The sequence below is a fragment of the Cricetulus griseus genome, chromosome 2 (assembly GCF_003668045.3).
Source record: "Cricetulus griseus strain 17A/GY chromosome 2, alternate assembly CriGri-PICRH-1.0, whole genome shotgun sequence".
Classification (NCBI taxonomy): domain Eukaryota; kingdom Metazoa; phylum Chordata; class Mammalia; order Rodentia; family Cricetidae; genus Cricetulus; species Cricetulus griseus.
This window is the reverse complement of record NC_048595.1, coordinates 445,130,015-445,150,296: the sequence shown is the minus strand read 5'-3', so window position 1 is coordinate 445,150,296 and position 20,282 is coordinate 445,130,015. Positions and strand designations below refer to the sequence as shown.

Here is a 20,282-nt window from a genome sequence, read left to right as displayed (position 1 = left end):
TCACTGTGTAGACTGTACATTTTTTATCTGCTGCTGATAGATTTTTTTCCAATCTTGTCTTTAAGATATTAAGAAAGGATCACATGCTCCCTCCTTCCTTCCCTCCCCTCCCCTCCTACCTTTTACAGCTTTTGGTTTTCTTTCTTTGCAGACACTAGTGCTTATGAAGCCCTCTAGCCCCTAACCCTCTTCCAGAGAGATTCCTTTTTCTTTTTTTACCCCCACAGGTATTGGAGGTGGAATCCAGGACTCTCCACAGTTAGCCCTGTCCGCCTTGCCTGTTTGTTGTCAATCTCCCAACAGCCTTCCCCCTGGAAGTTCTGCTTTCTGCCATTGACCCTAAACTTGACAGCCTGGCTGTCTTGGTCTGTTTCTTCTGGTTGCCATGGCTGGGATTTTCTCAGAAGCCCCCTCCAGAGCTGGCTGAGTTGACCCCTGAGTCCCCTTAGCCCCCTGGCCTTGAAGCTGGCACTTAGTGCTCTCTCTGTGGGCTTGTGCTTTGGGGTAAGGGTGCCTACAGTGTTTGTGGACACCCAGCAGACAACACTCCTCACTCCAGCCACCAATCCACCCTTCCCTGCCGGCAACCCCATGCTTATTAGTGAGTTCCATGCAGTTTCAGTCGGGTGCTGCTTTTGCTTCTGCAGACATCCGAATCAGATTATCCCCTAGAGGCTACAAGAGGCTTTGATCGGTGAACCCACGGCTTTCTGGTGGGTAGAAATAGAGACCAAAGCCTAGAAATACACAGGCTCTTCATGTGGGCTTCTACTTCCAGGTCTTTTCCGTGAACAAAGCAGGAGGTTTTTGTTTTGTAACCAAGGTCTCATGTAGCCTAAGCTGACCTATGTAGCCAAGAATGACTTTGAATTCCTGAGCCTCCTGCCTCTACCTCCCAAGTGCTTGTGTTACAAGTGTGTGTCACGAAGCCTGAGGATCAATCCCAGAGCTTCACCAGCTGAGCCTCATCCCTGCCCCAGGAGGTCATTTCACACTTAGTGTCTCTTATTTTCCCTGAGACACCCTGTGAAGTTAGTTACATTGCAGAGTCTCTGACCTCCTTATGGCAGTTAAATGTTAGCTTGACTGCACTGAAAAGCACCTGAGGGATTAGGGAAGCACACCCCTGGGAGTGTCTTGAGAGTCTCCAGACACTATTAGATCATAGGGACCCTGATGTAATCAAGGAGTTAATCACTTGATGGATCATAACATGGTGGCATTGTTAGGAGGTGGTGAAAGGTAGGAAGAGTTAGCATCTCGGTTAGGGTGTGTCCTTAGCGCCTGTATCTTGTCCTGGCTCTTTCCAGTATCCCCTTTGCTGTTTCCTGGCCACTGATGGAGTTGCTTCACCAAACCCTTCTGGCCATGATGGGCTGACACCTGAAACTTGAGCAAAATAATCTTACCATTATGCCAGCTATTCTGTCCCAGTGGTCCTTGCCTGACTACATTAGCTTGTGGCATGCACATTTAAACATAGGGATGAGGGACTCGTAAAGTTCTTGCCACACAAACAGCACTTGAATCCTGTCTCCAGCACCTGTGCAAAGTGTGTGTGGCAGCATTTTCCTGTGTTGTGACTATCCTCTGAGCCAAACAACTGCCATCTTGAGGCAGTCAAAAGGGCATCCCCACTGGAAAGGAGACCCTCACCTGAGTGCCCACCCATTCCCTACCCCCATTGTATACAGCTGTTCCTTAATTGCACATGACTCTGGAAGGGGCTAGAGTATATAGGCTGGGGGAGGACTAGAGGAGTGGAGCTTCATCTTTGTGCTATGGGAAAGCTCCCCTTGCTGGTTAGAGGCTTTCTGGGTGCAGTCTATTGGGGCAGGTGAGCACACACACCCTGAAAGGAACTGCTCACATATTCTCCATAAGAAAGCCCAATAAAGTTGTTGGTTCACCAGAGTAAACTTCAGCAGAATCGTGCCTATATTTGCTTGGGGGCCCTTCGGAGAGGGGATTGCCTGTGTCTCCCCGTGTGAAGGAATTTTAGCAATTTTTAGCTCATACATAATCCCAGTGCTGGGAAAGTGGAGACAGTCAGATCCCTGGGGCTTGCTGCCCGTTCAGTGTAGCCAAATGCTATGCTTTAAATTCAGTGAGAGATCTTGTCTTAGAAAACAAGGTGAATGACAATAGGTGGAGGACTAGATAGCTCAGAGCTTAAAAGCACTTTGCTACTGTTCCAGAAGACCCAAGTTCAGATCCTGGCATCCACAGCAGGCAGCTCACAATTGCCTGTGGCTCCAGCTCTAGGAGATCCAAAACCAGCTGCTGGCCTCCACAGATGGCACACACACATAAATAAACATTTTTTTAAAAAATAACGTGATCTTGAATGGTGATGCTTGCTTTTAATCACAGCATTGCTGCAGTGGCAGGTGGATCTTGAGTTTGGTCTACAGACCGAGTTCCAGGACAGCCAAAGCCACAGAGAGAGACCCTGTGAAAAAGGTGGAAAGCAATTAAGAAAGACACCCAGCATCAATATTTGGCCTTCACTGGATTACACACACAGTGGGTAATCCCAGCATTGGAGCAACTGAGACAGGCAGATCTGAACCTACCTTAATTGGCAAGCCCCAGGCCAATAAGAAACCCATGTGATGGGGGTCAGCCTTATATGTATGTTTATCTTATTAGTTGTTAAATAAAGCACTGTTCGGCCAATGATGCAGAAAGATAGGTGGGACTAGGAGTCAAGAAGGATTCTGGGAAATGTAGTAAAGTCTTGTGATCCAGGCAGGAAGTGAGATAGCAGGCAGACTCAGAATATAAGCAGGGACAAACAGGAAGTCACCCTGTTCCTCTTCCTCCTGCTATCTGCTCTGGAGCCGCCATGTGATTCCAGGAAGACAGGACGCATTTCGCCGGCGTCCTCCATAAGATAAGTCTTATGATTATGGTTGATAGTTAAGACTGAGCTAGCAGATAAGAAATCCTAGTCTTTGGCCAGCAGCATTGTACCTAATGTAAGTCTCTGTGTGTTATTTGGGGCCCTAACGCAGCGGGTGGAACTCAGGCGGCTTGGTGGAAAGACTTATCTTTACAATAAGTCTCTGTGTGTTACTTGGGACCTTAAGGTGGTGGCGGGCAGAACTCGGGCGACAGCGGAAGTCTCAAAAAAAATGCCCCCCCCCCAAAAAAAAGCCAGGATGGAGAGGCTGGAGAGATTGCTCAGTAGTTGAAGAGCATTTACTGCTCTTGCAGAGGGCCTGGGTTCGGTTTCAGCATCCACATGGTACTTTACAACTGTCTATAACTCCAGTTCCAGGAAACTTGACATCTTTCCTCTTACTCCGTAGACACCAGGCATGCATGTGGTGTACACACACACACACACACACACACACACACACACACACACACACACACACACACACACGAGGCAAAACACTCATAAATCTAAAACACTTTTAAAGGGTGAACCGCTCTCCAGAAACAACAGCCCTGGTTGTCATCTGGCCCCCACAGGAGCACACGTGCCTGAGTTCCTTGTGCACCAATTGTATGGTGGAGAGGCAGCTCTGCAGGTGGAGCATTTACAGCTCTTGCTTTACCCACATCGAGAACCTTACAGCCTCCTGGAACTCCAGCTCCAGGTTGTCTGACACCCTCTCCTGGCCCTTTCCAGTGTCCACACATGCACATGAATAAAAATTACCCTTCATATGAGCTCCGTTAGAGTGCCAGCACCCCAGCCTGAAGGGGAAAGCAAGCCTTCAAGTCTAAGAAGAGCTTCATTAGAGGCAGAGCCGTCACTTACTCGACGTGGGGAAGGGAAAGCCCTTAATTCCCTTGGCTCCAAAGCATTAGGAAAACTGCATCATGGTGCTAGTACCCTTAAATTCCAGCCATTCCCTTGAGATTAAAGCACAAGCAAGGCTCTCTTATGACAGGCTTGGGGAGTGGGGCAGGATGGGGTTGGGGAACCCTCTGATAAACTTCCAACTGTAATCCAAGGCCCTCTGGAAAGTAGAGGGGGCAGGTTGCAGCTGCCAGGGTGAGGGACGGAACTCAGCTGAGACCTACAAGGTCACAGCATGCTCTTACCAACTCTCCCCAGGGGAGGTGACTGCAGAGGAGCCTGGGTGATCTCTGGGGGAGGAAGCAGCTAGAGGGTCTGTGATCCAGCAGTTTGCAATTCAAGTTTAAGATTATATTTTTTTAATTTATTTTTTACATTCCAATCCCAGTTCCCTCTCCCTTACTTTTTAAAAAATATTCTTTGATTCTGTTTCTTCTCAGTGAAAATTTAAATTAAAATGATATTACTTGCCGGGCATCGGAGGCGCATGCCTTTAATCCCAGCACTCCGGAGGCAGAGGCAGGCGGATCTCTGTGAGTTCGAGGCCAGCGTGGTCTCCAAAGCGAGTGCCAGGACAGCCTCCAAAGCTACACAGAGAAACCCTGTCTCAAAAAACCAAAAACAAAACAAAAAAAAAATGTTACTTAATTGTATAGGATGCATGCAATTACCTTAAAATAATTTTTAGGGACAAGACCACTGATTCAAATTTGATTTTTGCTACCCTGTATACTTGTCCTATTAAAGACAAAGTTTAAATATGACATGCTGACTTCTGACTGTGCCATGAGACCAACTTGGCATATAGATTCGGTTGTTTTGTTTCTAGGATTTGGTGGTTCTCGTCAGTTCATTTTGCTCATGTAAATCCCTTGAGCGGTTTTGTTATCAGAATGCTAGGATAGGACGCATCTGCCAGCACTAGCCTCATGTCATTTCACCCTTTGCTCATTTAATAGTGGCCTATGAAGCCGTTCCTGTCATTTTGGAATTTCTCCAATTTGTTGTTGTGATTGATTTCTAGACCTGAGATTGCAACTCAAAAGGCAAATACCTGACTTGTTTAGGCATGGCCCTTCCTCCATGGGGTTCCGCACCCCAGTGCATGGACAAGGTGCCCACCCCCCAAGAACAGTAGACTGGTATTGAACATGGATTTGGACCAATGATAGATGGGAAATTTAGTAGTTTGGCTTTGTATTTCTCTTGTATTTTGTTTTTGTTTTTTCTTCAAAGAGTTTACAAACTTCTTTGGATTAATATTAATCCTAATCCTCTTGCTTTTAAATTACATTTATTAAAATTTCATTTTTTACTTATTTATTTTGTTTTTCAAGACAGGGGTTTCTCTGTGTATCAATTTTGGCTGTCTTGGAACTCACTCTGTAAACCAGGCTGGTCTTGAACTGACTGCCTCTGCCTCCAGAGTGCTGGGACTAAAAGCATGCTCCACCACAGCCCAGCAATTGCAGGTTTGTTTGTTTGTTTGTTTGTTGTTTTGTTTTTTTGGTTTTTCGAGACAGGATTTTTCTGTGGCTTTGGAGCCTATCCTGGCACTCGCTCTGGAGACCAGGCTGGCCTCGTACTCACAGAGACCCGCTGCCTCTACCTCCGGAGTGCTGGGATTAAAGGCGTGCGCCACCAATGCCCGGAGCAGTTTTTATTCAGGTAAAATGCATGCAACACAAGACTCAACATTTTAGTCATCTTAGAGTATCCAACTCAGTGTCATTTAGTATGGTCATGTCTGCAGCCATCACCTCTACCACCCAAACTTTGATCATGGGGAAAGCCCTGCGCAGCACACCGTTCCTCCCGCTGAACGGCACTCCTTTACCAGAAAGTTGGAGAATGTTAGATGTTACCTGCATTTCGTTCCCATGTGCACCTTGTTGTTATTATTCTTAGGGTTATAATCATGTGTAGAAAGATTTTGTTCATTCTTCAGGTATAAAGGAATTCACACATGTTTTTCCTAATATTGCCTGAATTTTACCCTGGCCTTTGCTTGATACCCAGCCGTTGGTCTTGATACAGGGGTCACAGTGCAGATCTGCCAAAGTCCTCTGGCAGGAGAAGAGACTTTTCATCAGACTGAATTTTGTAGACATTGAAGTCTGACCCTGGGTTATCCACAGCCCTGGTCTCTGGCTTCTTCCAATTGTGCTGGAGGCTCAAGGTTGATTGGGGCAAGTAGGACAATCCTCCCTTTTCTCTTCCCTGGGGGTGGGAGAGGCTCCTGGCTGTGTGCTGGCTCATTGGCTCTTGGGTGTGCACTCTCCCTCTGCCCCCCTTTATGGATTCTATAATTAACTTGTTTTTATTAAGGTAGAAAACATCCTGTTTGAAAAGGAATACATCTGGTTTATGAGTGCCCACCTGGAGGGCTGGCCCATCCGTCAGTTGGTTCTCTGCTGACCTTCTGTCTATTCCCCTCTGTCTTGTGTCTTTAAGGTGTTTTTAGAGCTGGCCTCATACAGGCTTTCACAGCTCGTGTTCCATTTACATCTCCAGCTTTTATCTTTTTGCTGTTGGAATGTGTCGTGTCCCCAAACTAAATGTGCATACTGATCTCTGTGCCACTTTAAGCCCTATGCTTTTCTGAGTTCTTAGTGTTGAACATTTACTTTCTTATGTTGGAAATAAACCAAAGAATTTGGTCCAAGGACAGAAGGCTGGAAAGGCAGGACCACCCACACACCAGCATTGCCTTTTCTTTCCCTCCTTTCCTCCCCATTTCCATCCACCTGCTGCCCACCAGGCAGCAAATGACAAGACAGCACTGGGTAATGGCCACATACAAGGCTTCCACCCTGAGGAAGGCTTCACACAGAGGCCTCGAGGGTACCCTCTTGGGGCTGGAAACATGGGGTAGCGAAGGCAGGGAGGACATAAAGGAGGAAGGAGCCAGGAGAGCAGCGGGGCCTAGAGGTGGGTGGCAGGCACGAATGAGGTGAAGACAGGCTATGAGGGGCCTTAAGGACCCCTGACACTGCAAACTTGAGGATCCCTGGAATTCTTGCCTTATCAGGAAGCCAGACAGTGGGGGTGATATCTTGCTTGTGCAAATAAAGCCTGTCTAAAGGTCAGAGAATGGAGCTTGCCACTGGCTGACCATAGAGGTCTGGAGGTCTGTACAGACAGACAGGAAGTGAGGTAGCTGGGCGGAAACAAGATATAAGCAGGGAGAAACAGGAACGCCAACTCTTGCCTGAGGATTCAAAGAAACAAAGTCAGCCACAAGCTATAGATTTCAGGCAGTGGTGGCACACACCTTTAATCCCAGGACTCAGGATTAAGAGGTAGACAGATCTGTTAGTTCAAGGCTACACTGACTACATGAAATTGATCCAGTGCTAAGATAAACAGCTCACACAAAGATGATCTCAGCACTTGGGATCACACGCCTTTAATCTCAGCACTAGAGAGGTATAAAAGATAGGAGCAGGGTTTTCAGTGGTCAGTCTCAGCAGAGGCAGCAGCCTGAGGCTTGGTGGAGAGCGTGTGGATCAACCCTTTCAGCCTGAGGTAGAGGTGAGAACTAGTGACTTGGCTGCTTTGCTTTTCTGATCTTCAGTTTGAAGCTTGTCTTTTATTTATCATTCAACAGAGTACCCCACCATATGCATGGAACTCCATTTGGAAAGAGTACAGATCACCAGAACCTGGCCTTCCATGTATTTTGAGTATCTCTGTTGTCAAGTCACGCTCTGGATTAGCGCAGCGCTCTCTCAGGCAGCCATTAGCACCTGTAAACCTTGGCTGGAGAACCGACATCAGAACCCTTCCCTACTTCCTATATCTCTAACGGATACTGAAGTGGGTTACCTAAAGCAAACCGTTTACTGTCTCTTCGCCCTCCAGGGGGAATGTGAACCCCATGTGGCTACAGAGCTCCTTTCTACAGAACTTTCCTTGGCCTGACACACAGCCCACCCTAACACACACAACCTGGCAGTGGGGCAAGCTGCTAGGCTAGGTCAAGTCAAAGAAGGACAGGGCGTATTCATCCAGCACACACCTCCAGCACTACAGGTCTGACTGGGAGTCTGGAACACTCCCATGACCTGATTTAGATAGCAGGCATCAGGGAAAGGCCAGATGTGGGGAGCCAAGGGACTGTGTATTGTTTGACACAGGCATGGCCATGTCAGGAACCCAGTGCCTCAGACCCATGGGAGGGGAAAGCCTTCCTTTGGTCTGATTATGAATGTTGACAGTATGTGCGAGCCTGAGTGTGTATGAATGCTTGACAGTAAAAGCTAGTAACTGCAGCTTCCTCTTAGATGTCACCGTTTAAGACTGCACCTACAGACTAGCTTTAAACCCTTCCCCTGTGCTGTCCGAGACACATATGCTGAGGTTCCTGGTTGTCACAACTCCATCAGAGTGTGGACAGCCCACCTGACCCCAGCTTTTCTCTACATGTGGCCATGTGTTCAATCTTCACTCCCTCACAGGCCCTGGTCAGGTCAGGTCCAAAGCTGCTCAGGACATAGCAGCTAGAGGAGGGTGTTCTTCTAGGGCTGGGCTTCCCAAGTCTAAGTTCTTAGATGTCCCAGCCGGTGATGTTTAGCAGTGTCATGAGGACACACACACAGAAAGCAGAGTAGGGCCTCACACTGTGCTGGGTAAAACTTTATTGGGGTCCAACTTGTGCAGATCACCTCATCCACAGGATCTCTTGTTCATTGGTCAGGTGAACTACCTACACCCCTGATCCCTGCCACAAAGGGCCCACTGTGGGTTAGGGACACCATCTTCATCTAGAAACAGCCAAAGGAGCAGCACAGGGACCTTCTGTTCGGCCTTTAGGGACAGACAGTAAGCATCCCTGGCTCCTCTTGCATTAGCCAGTCATCTTCAGGCCAGATGTACAAGACCTGCTTCCCACAAGGACTGAGGCCAGCTCGTGTCCTGGGAAGGACCCTTCCTGGGGTGGGGGCCTGGAGCATCAAGTGAAAGTTCTCTGGCCCCTTTCCCCAGGGCTATGCACTGACCCTGACTTTCTGGCAGGAGTTTCAAGAGAAGAGCTACAGCAGACCCCAAAGCCAGCTCCAGACTCTGGGACAGGCTTCTCCACTCAGCCCTTCCAGAGGTCAGGGTCCACAAGGGAATGGGGTTTGGGATAGGGCCCCAGGGGCTGGATGCTCCCAACTTGAGTAAAGGAAGTGCTTTGCAAGTGTTATAGGCCCCTTGGGTTGGGCCCAGGAGCCCCACAAGTGGCCCCCGCTGTGGGGAGCAGCTCATCTCTCTGGCAACAAGAGGAAGAACACAGCCTTCAGGAAGCGGCCAAAACTGCAGAGTGTGGCCACGAGCCAGTGGGAGCGGAAGCCAGGGTCTGTGCTGACCACACACTTGAGGACGTCGGTCTGGAAGAAAAAAGGGATAGTTAGCAAAGCCAGGCAATCCAAGGTCCCTATTATCTTGCTCTAGAAAAAATGCCCTATCAAATCACTAAGGGACCATGCAAAGCTGTTTGAGAAAGGAGGCTGCAGCCCATCTGGACCAAAACTTAAGCAGGATACCTGAGAGTTAGATGGGGAAAGGTCTCAAGACAGACATCTTTGCCTACCCATTTCATAGGTGAAAACAGGCTTCTGGATAGAGTCCAGCCTCCATGCAGGACCCAAAAGCATCTTTGGTTTGGCAAACCATGTAGGCAGTCAGACACGGAGATAAGGAGGGTCCAACCCTGACACCCATCCCTCTAGGTCTTGCTTCTTGAGATGCAGAAAAGTGGGGCTCCCAAGAGGGAAGTTAAGGTGCTCTGGACAGTACTGAAACCTCTCTATGAGGGGGGAGCTTGAAAAACTACCTGTTGGCCTCTTTCTGCCAGGCACCTTCTGGGAGCAGAGGAGAGATAAGGAGTTCAGGGTCGGCATGTCAGTGCAGACACAGAAGAGCAAGTACCTGCCCGCATCTCAGAGCAGCCCTGCATCCTGAAGCCCTCGCCTGCTGCCCCCACCTTCCGTCCCACTCCACCCTTCAGTGATTACAACACCCCACCCCTGCCAACACCCCACCCCACACCCCTGCTGATGCTCAGGCTCACCCATCCGCCACGCCTCCGAAGCCAGGTCGCCAGGGTCTTGCGCACAAATTCCCCCAGGCAGTCAACCAGGGCATGAACCATGGCAGGCTGAGCCTGCCGAACACAGTCCACTGCTAGCCCAGCAGCCACCGAGTACAGGGACACCACCTTGCCCCATGTGATGCCTAGAGGGAGACAGTTGCTGATCAGACCCAGACTGGCGTCCAGCCCTTAGGGTACCATGAAGAGTTGAGCTTCTCCCAGCTACTCTCCTGCCTGCCATTAGCTGATGACCAGTAATGACAATTGGGCCAGGACCCTCCCTGCAGGCTACCACCACAATAGGGCACTGGGCCGGATGGACTAGTGTGGTTGGGCCATCATCCCCAGCAAGTCACGTCTCCCTCTCGGGCTATCCTCATGTAGACAGAGGGTCCCAGCCTCCAGTGCATACCTGCTGGAGCCTAGGATGAGACCAGCCTAACCCACATCTGAGAGAGGTGTCCACGGGAGAGCAGTGTAACAACACACTGGGGCTGGACTGAATCACAACAGAGCAAGGAAATCGTCAGACAACTTCAAGGGTGTGTCCAACTGTTTTGTCTGCTACTCTGAACCTTGATACCAGGGCAGTGGGTCAGAGTCTATCTCATACCTGCTTTATAAAAAAGCCATGGCCCACAGGAAGATTCTTCCCCACACGGTCCTCAACCCCTTGGGCCTCCGTATGGATGTGCAGGCATTTGTGTCCATAGAAATGCAAAACACAGGCACACATGGAAGTGGGAAATACAGACGTGCATATTCTATCACCAATACTAAACAAAAAAGAGTCAGGTCCTGGCATGACAGCAGTGTTTCCGTGGCAGAGGCAGGAGAGTCAGAAAGGAGTTCAGTCCAGGCCAGCCTGGGCTACCTAAGTTCTTATCTCCAAAGCGGGAGCTGGAGATAGATACAGCTCAGTAGTTAAAGAGCCCACAGAGAAACCCTGTATCGAAAAACCAAAACAAAAAACAAACAAACAAAACAAACAAAGAAAAAAAGAGCCCATACTACACTTCCAGATGACAAAGTTCAATTCCCAAGACCTACAATAAGCAGCTCACAGCTGCCTGCGTCCCCAGCTTCAGGGACACGATGCCTCTGACCTCCGAGTCAGACCTGAACACACACGCACATATCCACACACAGGTACAAACACATAACATAATTAAAAATAAAATAAATACTTTAATATATACTTTATATTAAAGTAGTGAACACTTATAAGCATTAAAATTATATATTATATATTCAAATATGTAGATTATATATAATATATATTATAATGTATATATAATTTACTATTATATAATATAATTTATTATTATAAACTTATATTAAAATATAATAATATTAAAAATAAAATAAACCAGGCATAGTAGTATATGCCTTTAATCCCAGCAGTTAGGAGGCAGAGGCAGTCGGATCTCTGAGTTTAAGGCCAGCCTGGTCTACAGAGCAAATTCCAGGACAGCCAGGGCTACACAGAGAAACCCTGTCTCAAAAAAACCAAAATAAATAAATTAGTTAATTAATTAAAATAAATCTTAAAAAGAGGGGGTTGGTGTGGTCGTGTACCCCTGTAATCTCAACATCAGGAAGCTGACACAAGAGGATCTTGAGATTGAGGGAGCCAAAAAAAGTACAAATAACACATGAAACATTTGAAAAAATAAAACTATTTCCCCTTGTTAACAGCATAAGAGATAAATTATAGCAAGATGTGGTTGTGGTCTACTATGTTAAGCTTCAGGGGCTGGAGAGACAGTAAAGTGTTTAGTTTTCCCTTTTGGCTGTTGTGAATGGTACCGTGGTGAACATCTGTAAGCTGGCATGTGGATGCCGCAGGGATGATGGAGACAGTAGCATCCTTAAGGCTTACTGGCTGGCCAGCCTAATAATCAGTGACCTCCAGGTTCCACGAGAAACCATCTCAAAAAATAATTGGTAGAAGATACTCATTAACCTCTGACCTACACACACACGTGAAGATGAGATAAGGGTTCAGGTAACTGCTGTTCTCAGCTTTGCTGAGGAAGGCAGTTGGAGAGAGCATTTGACAAGACCTGAAAAGCACACACAGCTAGCCACAGGCCCTTAGATGCTAACCTAAGAAGCAGACCATGAAATTCCCCTCAACCCACCCTCACACAGCACTCAGAATAGCCTCTGACCAGTGCTTGCGTCAGCACACAGATGCTCACCACAGCACCATGCACAACAGCCAAAAGGGAAAACTAAATGCTCGCTAGCAAACTGCTGGGATCCTACAACGGCGCTATTATACAGCCAATAACCAGAATGAAGTTCTGATGAATGCCACAACATGGCAAGGGAAAGGAACCAAACACAAAAGGGCACAAATATTGTGTCAATCTGCCTATAGAAAACAGGCATACCCACAGAGCCAAAAAAGTGATTCACAGGGACTGGGGGTGAGGCAAGGCAAGGGACAGGGTGTCACTGCTGATAGGCAGTGTGTCCTTAGGATCTGGACAAACAGCATTCTGAATGTGCTAAATGCCACCAAATCTGGCATTTAATGTGGCTAAATGTACAGTATACGAATGTTGCCTCAATAAAAAGGAATGGGGTAGGGAAAAAAATCTACCACCCCCCACCCCCGGAAATCAGACAGTGCCACAAGTCTGCTTCTAACTCTCCCATAGGAGTGACTTGCTGTCTCTTTCAAAATAAACCCAAGAGTCTGGGGAGATGGCTCAGAACTGTTCTTCTAGAGGTCCTGAGTTCAATCCCAGCAACAACATGGTGGCTCACAACTATATATAATGAGGTCTGATGCCCTCTTCTGGTGTGTAAACATGCATGCAGACAGAACACTGTATACATAATAAATAAATCTTAAAAATATATATAGTCCGAGATCCCAGCTGAGCTCCACTCTGGCATCAGTGGCACCCTCGTCACTGCCTGGACGCAGCCCTGGTTCTCTGCCTCCTGAGAATCCCAGGCCAGAAGGTTCCTGTCCAGGGCCAGTCAGCGGTAACAGAGCCTTGTGACCAGGCCCTGATGTCAGTCACAGTTTCTCAAGGGTGCTCTGCTGTTAGATGTGCCCTTGACATGTCACCCACTGAGTGCCCCAGTCCATCAAAAGAACTGAGGAGCCTGATGTCCTGTTAAACAGTGTGCGCCCTGGGGTGACGACATTCCCAGCAGAAGTAGCTGGGGAAGATAGTGTCCAGGGCTGCACCTTGGGGAGCTTCTGCTTCCCTTGGGCTCTCATATAACCACAATCTAATTCTGGAACATTTATTTAAAGGTTTTTATTTTCTTTTGGCAGGTTTTTGTTTTTTGTTTTTTGTTTTTTTGAGACAAGGTCTCTCCTCTGGCTGTCCTGGAACTTGCACTGTAGACCAGGCTGGCCTCAAACACAAGAGACACACCTGCCTCTGCCTCTAGAGACCTAGAATTAAAGTCACACACAACCATACCCAGACTGATTTATTTGTTTTTAATGTGTGTGGGTGTTTTGTCTGCGTGTATGTCTGTGTATCACATACATGCTATGCCCAAGGAGACTGGAAGAGAGCCCAGATAGCCTAGAACTTGAACATAGTCTGCACATTTCTCACAAATGGAATTTGTGTCTGGCACACTTCAGGTTCATCTGAACTGCACTCCTTTTCATGGCTAACCAATATTTCACAGCCACTTGTCAATTAATGGGTAGTCACTACTTTTGCTTCTGGGAACACACACGGGCAAGCTTCTCTGTAGGTATGTGTTTTATTTCTGTTAGGTATATATCTAGTAGTAGATTTGCTGGGTCATATGGAAACACCAGGCTTCACCATTGGAGGACCTGCCAGGCTGTTTTCCAAAGTGGCCGTACTTCACATGTTATCCACCAGCTCTAGGTAAAGGATGTGAGTTCCCCACACCCTCATCAACACTGTGGTGGTTTGGCCATCCTAGTAAGAATGAAGCCATTTCTGGTGATGCTGACCATCTCATGTGTCTGTCTGTCATGTCTGCTGGTGCTTTGTGGCCTCCAGTGAGAGATGGCCACCCTGCATTCCCATGGCCTCTCTTCCCCCACCTTCTCCCCGAAGCCTGGAGACAGACACTCAAGCAGGCACCCATAGCTGGCGTCAGCTGGAAAGGGCTCTGTCTCCCACACAGGATCTCTCTGGGCTGCCTCCGTGCTATGCTCAGGGTGGGCTTGTAGGAGGCTTGTAGGTGGACAGGGGATGAGGTTACTCTGAGCTCTCCCCAATTCACACTCTCTACCACCCAAGGCCCCAGCCCCTTTCTCCTGATCACACCTATCACTAACGGAGGCCCAGGCTCTCCTGGGATCACTGAAGCCATGGGGCAGACTAGCTGTGCAGCCTCAGAAATGCCTTATAAATCCAGCCGTCCCTGGCTCGTAAAGCAGCCTGCTTGACAGCCTGGAGACAGACGCCCAGGCAGCCACCCTTGGCTGGCGTCCGCGGCCAAGCTCCAGAGCGGGCAAGGGTGGCCCTCCACCCAAAAAACGCCAGGCTGCTGGCTTCCCTTCCTGAGCCCTACTCACTGCCGCTCCCACCAGGTGACCTTCAAGAAAGGAACTGGGGCTTGCCCATGAACTGCCAGCAGTTTCTCCCACCCCCATGCCACAGCCTTCCCCACACCTCTCCCACTCCACCACCCACACACTCACTCCCTTCCCACAGCGGTGCCCCTGGCCCCGAGTTTTCAGTACAGAAGCCACACTGGCTGACCCTGGCCTGTCATGTGATGCTCCTGAAGCAGGCCTGGGCCTCCCCACTCCTAGGCACATGTGTCTGGCATGCGGGACACACGTGGACAACAAGGTGTCTAACACGGTTCTAAAGAAAGAGCACAGGACAGGAGGGTTTGGGGAGATGAGTCCTGCAGTCTCCTGGAAACCTGGAGGGTACAAAAGGCAAGCAGCAATCATGGAACTTGAGGCAAACAGGGAAGGGGCTTCAGGAGCTAAGAGGTGGCCTTGCCTATCAGTCGCTTCTGGAGCAGAGATGGAAGGCCCTGGGAAAGCCCCAGATGAGTGTGGCAGTCATCCAGACAAGCGTGTTCCTAATCTCCTAAAGTGCCCCATGAGCAGGCACACTCATAGACTCTTCGAGACGCTCTTTTTCTTTCTTCCCGGAGACAGGGTTTCTCTGTGTAGCCCTGGCTGTCCTGGAACTCACTCTGTAGACCAGGCTGGCCTTGAACTCACAGAGATCCTCCTGCCTCTGCCTCTCAAGTGCTGGGATTAAAGGTGTATGCCACCATCCCCTGACAGGGATGCTCATTTTTTGAAATGTCCCATGTGGAGCTAACTGTGGAGATTTAAGTACCATGGTCACCAAAAGCCCAGGATATAATGTTGTCGTCCTGCAGAGAGCGGCTGCCCTGCAGGGCCCCACCACCCCAGCCGATGCTGGACCACTATCAAATGCCACACAGGTCTGTGTCAACAGCCTTCAGGATGACCAGCAACAGTAATCACCAAGTAATCTCGATACCATGCAACCATGTCTATTATTAAATTCCACCCCTTACCTCAACACTATCGTAATAACTTAGACATATATTAACTCCTAACTCTATTAAAATACACACCACCGAAACTCCCAACACCACCCAACTAGACCCCCGAGTTTCAGGGTAGCAGTTATATACTCAGCGGGATGGCTCAGAAGGTCAAGCCACCTATAGCCAAGCCCGAGACTTGAATTCAACCTCACGATGAAAGGAGAGCCAACTCCCAAAAGTTGTCCTCTGACCTTTACTTAGCCCCGTGGGTCAGTGTGTAAGTATCCACACATACATGTGCACACATGCACACCAAGTAAAAACGTATTAAAAAACAGCTGGGTGTGGTGGCGCACACTTTTAATCCCAGCACTCAGGAGGCAGAGGTAGGGGGATCTCTGAGTTTGAGGCCAGCCTGGTCTACAGAGCTCCAGGATCTCAAGGGCTACACAAGGAAACTCTGTGTCAAAAAAAAAAAAAAAAAAAAAAAAAAGGCCAGCAGCACCTTGAACTGCTTTCTGGGCTAGCTCTTCTCTGGGCTGGGCTGTTAGTTCAGAACAGCCCCAAGTGCCAGGAGGCTGGTAGGATGGCTGTGTCAGAGGACCCCCACAAATTTTCTGTCCCTCCCTGTAAGCCTGCCCGATGTGCAGATGTTGAGCCCCGTCCCAGAGGTGCCTTGAGTAAACGGACCAGACCTACCTGCTGAGAAGATGTGGCCTGCCACAGCCAGGAAGGCGTCAGTCACCACAGGCTCAGACTGCAGGGAAATGTGCAGCTGCCGGGCCACATTACGGTACACGCTGGGACGGATCTGCTCCAGCTCGTCCCCTGCGTGGACACAGAGGTTCAGGTCCTCCCACACCGTGGCACCGTGGCTAGTACTGACCAAGACTCAGTCCTGCTCTCCATGCACCTGACCTCACTTGACCTCCAAGCTCACAGCTTCCCCTCCACTGGGCCCTGGCTCCGCACGCCTTCACCTGTCTCACTTTATTTGACTCTAGCAACCTTGGCCCCATGAACAAAGAGACTAGGGAGGCTGTGGAACCTCCAGCCCCCTAAGGCAAGCTGGCTGGGCCAGTGGGGCAGGAATCCTGCGGCGGTTCATGGGCAGTGCCTGCTCAGTCAGTGACTCACAGCAGGCAGGCAGATGAGCAAGGAGGCACCAGGCAGGCAGGCAGGCAGTACCCAATGTGGAGAGGGGCATGGCTGGAAGACTACATATATGGAGCCACCCCCTGCTGCCTCACAGAATTATCCTGGCTGAGGCACCAGCATCCCTGGTACCGGCTCAGTCAACTGACTGAGGCTTAGCCAAGGTCCTGGGACAATGGTACCACCCACATGCCACCATGGGCTCCTGGTGCCAAATGGGTGTGTTTTTATACGGTGCTATATCAGCGCAGCTATAGCTGGGCCAAGGAGGATGCCTGCCACAGTCCCACCTACCCCCTGGGCTGCAGTGCCCTTGGCAGCATCATGCATGCACAGGGGGAGATGGTGCCGGGAATTCCACACAGCCTCTGATTGGGTGTCCCTGGCCCAGCTCTTCCCCAGCCAAAGCAAATAGGGAAATGCTGCTGCTGCCTGGCCTGTCCCAGAGATAAGGGCGCCCACGTCATCCCTGAGGCCAGCTGTGCTCTATCTAATTAATTAAGATCTGGAACCAGAGCAGAATCAGGAGGAGGGCCAGGGGATGAAGAGATGGCATGGAAATTCCCAAGGCTGGCCTGGATGTTGCCAAGGATAAAACTCTGGGGGCCTCTGGAGACTGACCCCAGTAGACTGCTCAGAGACATAAGCTGGACTGCTTCCTGTTTGTGGCTGGGGTCATGCTGGGGGGCAGGGAGCTATCACAGAACTTAGAAAAATTCACCCTGAACAAATGTAACCTGAACAAGAACACATTGGGATCCAAGGTCTCTCCCTCCAGGAACCCCCAAGCTGTCTGGAAGGGTCTGAACCCCGGAGTGTAGGAACAATAGGGCTGAGTGATGGAGAAGTCTTCAAGTTACTTGGACTCAGCGGCCTGCAGTTGAGTACAGGCTTTGCACCTGCTGTTAGGACAAAGGGGACCCAGGCAGGGGACAAACATGCCAGGCAGACAGAGCTTAAGTGAGTAGTTTTATTAGAAAGGGGAGGGAAGGGGGAGGGAAGAGAAAAGAGACACAGAGACAGGGAGAGGGGACAGAAGAGAAGAGGGAGACAGGGAAAGTCCTGTCTGCCCCAGGGGAACAGCGGGAAAGAGAGGAGCAGGAAAGAGAGGGAAAGAAAGAGCGGAAAGAGCTTAAGTGGGTGGAAGTCTTTCTTTTAAAGGGGTCCTTTGCACCCGGGCAGACCAGGGTACTGCCTGAGTGCATTCTGCCAGGTGACAAGGGCAGGCCAGCATAATGCCTGAATCCGTACACAATGCCTGAATCTTTCCACAAGCCAGTCCTCAAGCCTCTCAGGACCCACCAAAAGCACTGAGAAGACAGAAGTTGAGTGGGTCAGACCCAAGGCAAGACTTCCTCCCCACCACCGCAGTGTCCTAGGGAATCTTGGGAGGCCAACATGACTTTTCCAGAGACAGCCACTGGTCCCCTCCAAACCCCTTCACTCACCCTTTCCACACACCCAGAGATAGCACCCCTCCGTCCATGCACAGCCCTCCTGGGACTCTGCCTGTCTCACTCTGGGCAGGCCAGATCTACAGAGCCCTTTTCCTCGAGGCCATTGCAGTACCAAAGGTGCAGGGCCTATTTAAAGAGCAGGAGTGCATACCTCATCTCCCAGGGAGCCAGGACTTAGAGGGCTCCCTCCAAGCAGGGGAGTGAGTGCACACCAGCTCTCCCTGACACCCACTCACCGATGTATTTGATCTCTGCTGTTTAGCTCCCATTCCCTTACACAGCCCCAGGCCTCAGGCTGGCTGTGGTGAGGTGAACTGTCCAGTATCAACGTTTGCCTATCCTTTCCTCTCGAATGTCCAGGCCTTAGAGGCGCTAAGGGGAGCCACTGAGCTATGTGTGATCCCTAAAACAGTGTCCCAGATGTCCTTCAAGAAGGCCCTGGGGGGCCTTCCCACCAAGGGAAACAGCAGTGGGTGTGGGATTCCAGCCAATAACGGAAAGGCCTGTTTTCCAAAACAAACATTGAGACACGTGGTCCCACAAAGGATTTTTTAGTCTAGCACAGTACAAGGGTCACAATCAAGTTTAGCTGCTCAACTATTACTCTTCCAGAGCTTTCTGTGGCTTATGACAAGAATGTCTGTGATCTGGGCTAAGCAGACATGGGGGGTTAGGGGTGGGGGACCTGGCAAAGGAGCCAGCAAGCAGGCAAACCTGGGGGAGAACAGAGGAACACCAACCTGGGTGGCCTATCCTGCACCCTCACCATTCCAGACAGATTTGGGCTCCCACGCACGCCTCCTCTTTACCCCAGAGGGAGGGTGAGGCGCAGCTGCAGAGGACATGTCTGGAGAAGGAAATGTCGGTGCAAAACAGCTGTACCCGGTACCCCGAAACACAGCGGGCAGGCCCATCAACCAGCCATTGGGGGGGGGGAGCGTTTTCTGGGATCCTAGCTGCTGGTGCTCCACACTCACCCAAACGCAGCAGCACGGTGCACACCTCCGCTAGGCGTCCTCCAGGGGCAGGCGAAGTTCGCTCTGGTGCGCTCCAGGAGAGGCCGGCGCGCAAAAGCCGCGCGTGCACGTACTCCCGGCCTAGTGCCTTGGCCTGGGCCACCAGCTCCTTGTCTGTGGGCGAGCGATCAAAGGCGTCCATGATCTCCGCAGCAAAGACAGAAGAGCGCCGCAGCACCTCCATGGCCGAAGCGCAGGCGAGAGGAACCACACCTACGACAGACAAAGCACAGCCGGACGGCCTCCAGCCAAGTGGGGAAGGGACGCCCACCGCGCCCGGAGACCTGGAGGCGCGGCGCGAGGCACAGCGGTCCCCACCGCGTGCGCCCGGGTCCAGCGCCGATCCAGAGCTCACAGAGGGGCTGGGAGCCGCCCTCAAGAGGGCCGGTTGCTGACAGCCTCTCGCATGTGCACCCCAAGCCCTTTAAAATACAGTGTCGCCTTCTTTCAGGTTCTGAATTAAATCACGCAGTTCCCGGCGGTGGTCAAGGGTTGAAAGCACCGCGGGGAAATGGCGATGGGTTCTGTGGTCACAGATCCTGGGCTCGAGGACCAGTTTGGGGGCGACGAAGGATGAAGGGCAGCCTGCTGCGACCAGGCGACAAAAAGGACCCTGCGGGCTCCTCCCGGCCGGGAAATCAACTCCCAAGGAAGGCTCCAAGCGGCGCGGCGATTCCTGGGCTCCGAGGCCACGTACCTGCCTACCTCCCGGAGCGAGTGTTTGTCCCCGGTGTCGCCGTTCCCATGGCGCTACATCCAGGGAGCAGACGCCACGCCCGCCCCACTCACCTCTCTGGCCGCATGGCTCGCGGGGCGGCTGTGGAGTTGTGGTTTCAGGACCCGCTCACCGCTGTCTCCGCCGGTCTAGATCCTTCCATTCAAACCCGCGGGCGAGCGCCCCGCCCCAGCGCCCGCCCCGTCCACGCCCGAGCCGAAGCACAGGCTCTGCCGGTCTTCCCGCGCTCGCAGAAGTCCTGGTCTGTAGGGTGCGGGAGGCGTACCGCAGGCTCCCCGCAGGCGAATAGCCAAGCCTAGGGCTTCGCCTTCTAAGGAAACGGCAACCCCCGGGGGTGGAGCCGCAGCCCAGCTCTGCCCAGCGCCTCCCCGGCTTAAGGAAGGCCAACACAAGTTCTCGGGATGCGCCCGGGAACGCAGCCAGGCTGGAGCTGTCCCGACAGGCAGCGCGAAGAACATCCAGCCCTGACACCAACCCACTGGGGCACACCGAGTTCCATTTTAGAATTGGCTGACTTAGACGC

General features: G+C 50.8%; 1 protein-coding gene across 1 annotated transcript; it reads right to left on the bottom strand.

Annotated features, from left to right (window-relative positions):
- Window positions 1–8,443: 8,443 nt before the first annotated feature.
- Bok (BCL2 family apoptosis regulator BOK) lies at window positions 8,444–19,207 on the bottom strand. Its single transcript, XM_035441154.1, has 4 exons — window positions 18,985–19,207; window positions 16,095–16,223; window positions 9,873–10,036; window positions 8,444–9,189 (listed from the first exon to the last, which is right to left on the bottom strand). Exons 1-4 carry the CDS (start codon window positions 19,205–19,207, stop codon window positions 9,064–9,066), a joined length of 642 nt encoding a protein of 213 aa, XP_035297045.1. The 3' UTR covers window positions 8,444–9,063.
- Window positions 19,208–20,282: the final 1,075 nt, after the last annotated feature.

What these genes read in the sequence shown, in the direction of transcription:
- Bok (XM_035441154.1), bottom strand. Translation starts at nt 19,207, where the DNA reads ATGGAGGTGCTGCGGCGCTCTTCTGTCTTTGCTGCGGAGATCATGGAC. An exon ending in CACCGTGCTGCTGCGTTTGG is followed by an intron (nt 16,224 to 18,984) that starts GTGAGTGTGGAG and finishes GTGTCCACGCAG; the next exon opens with GGGACGAGCTGGAGCAGATC. An exon ending in TTCGGAGGCGTGGCGGATGG is followed by an intron (nt 9,190 to 9,872) that starts GTGAGCCTGAGC and finishes TTTTTCTTCCAG; the next exon opens with ACCGACGTCCTCAAGTGTGT.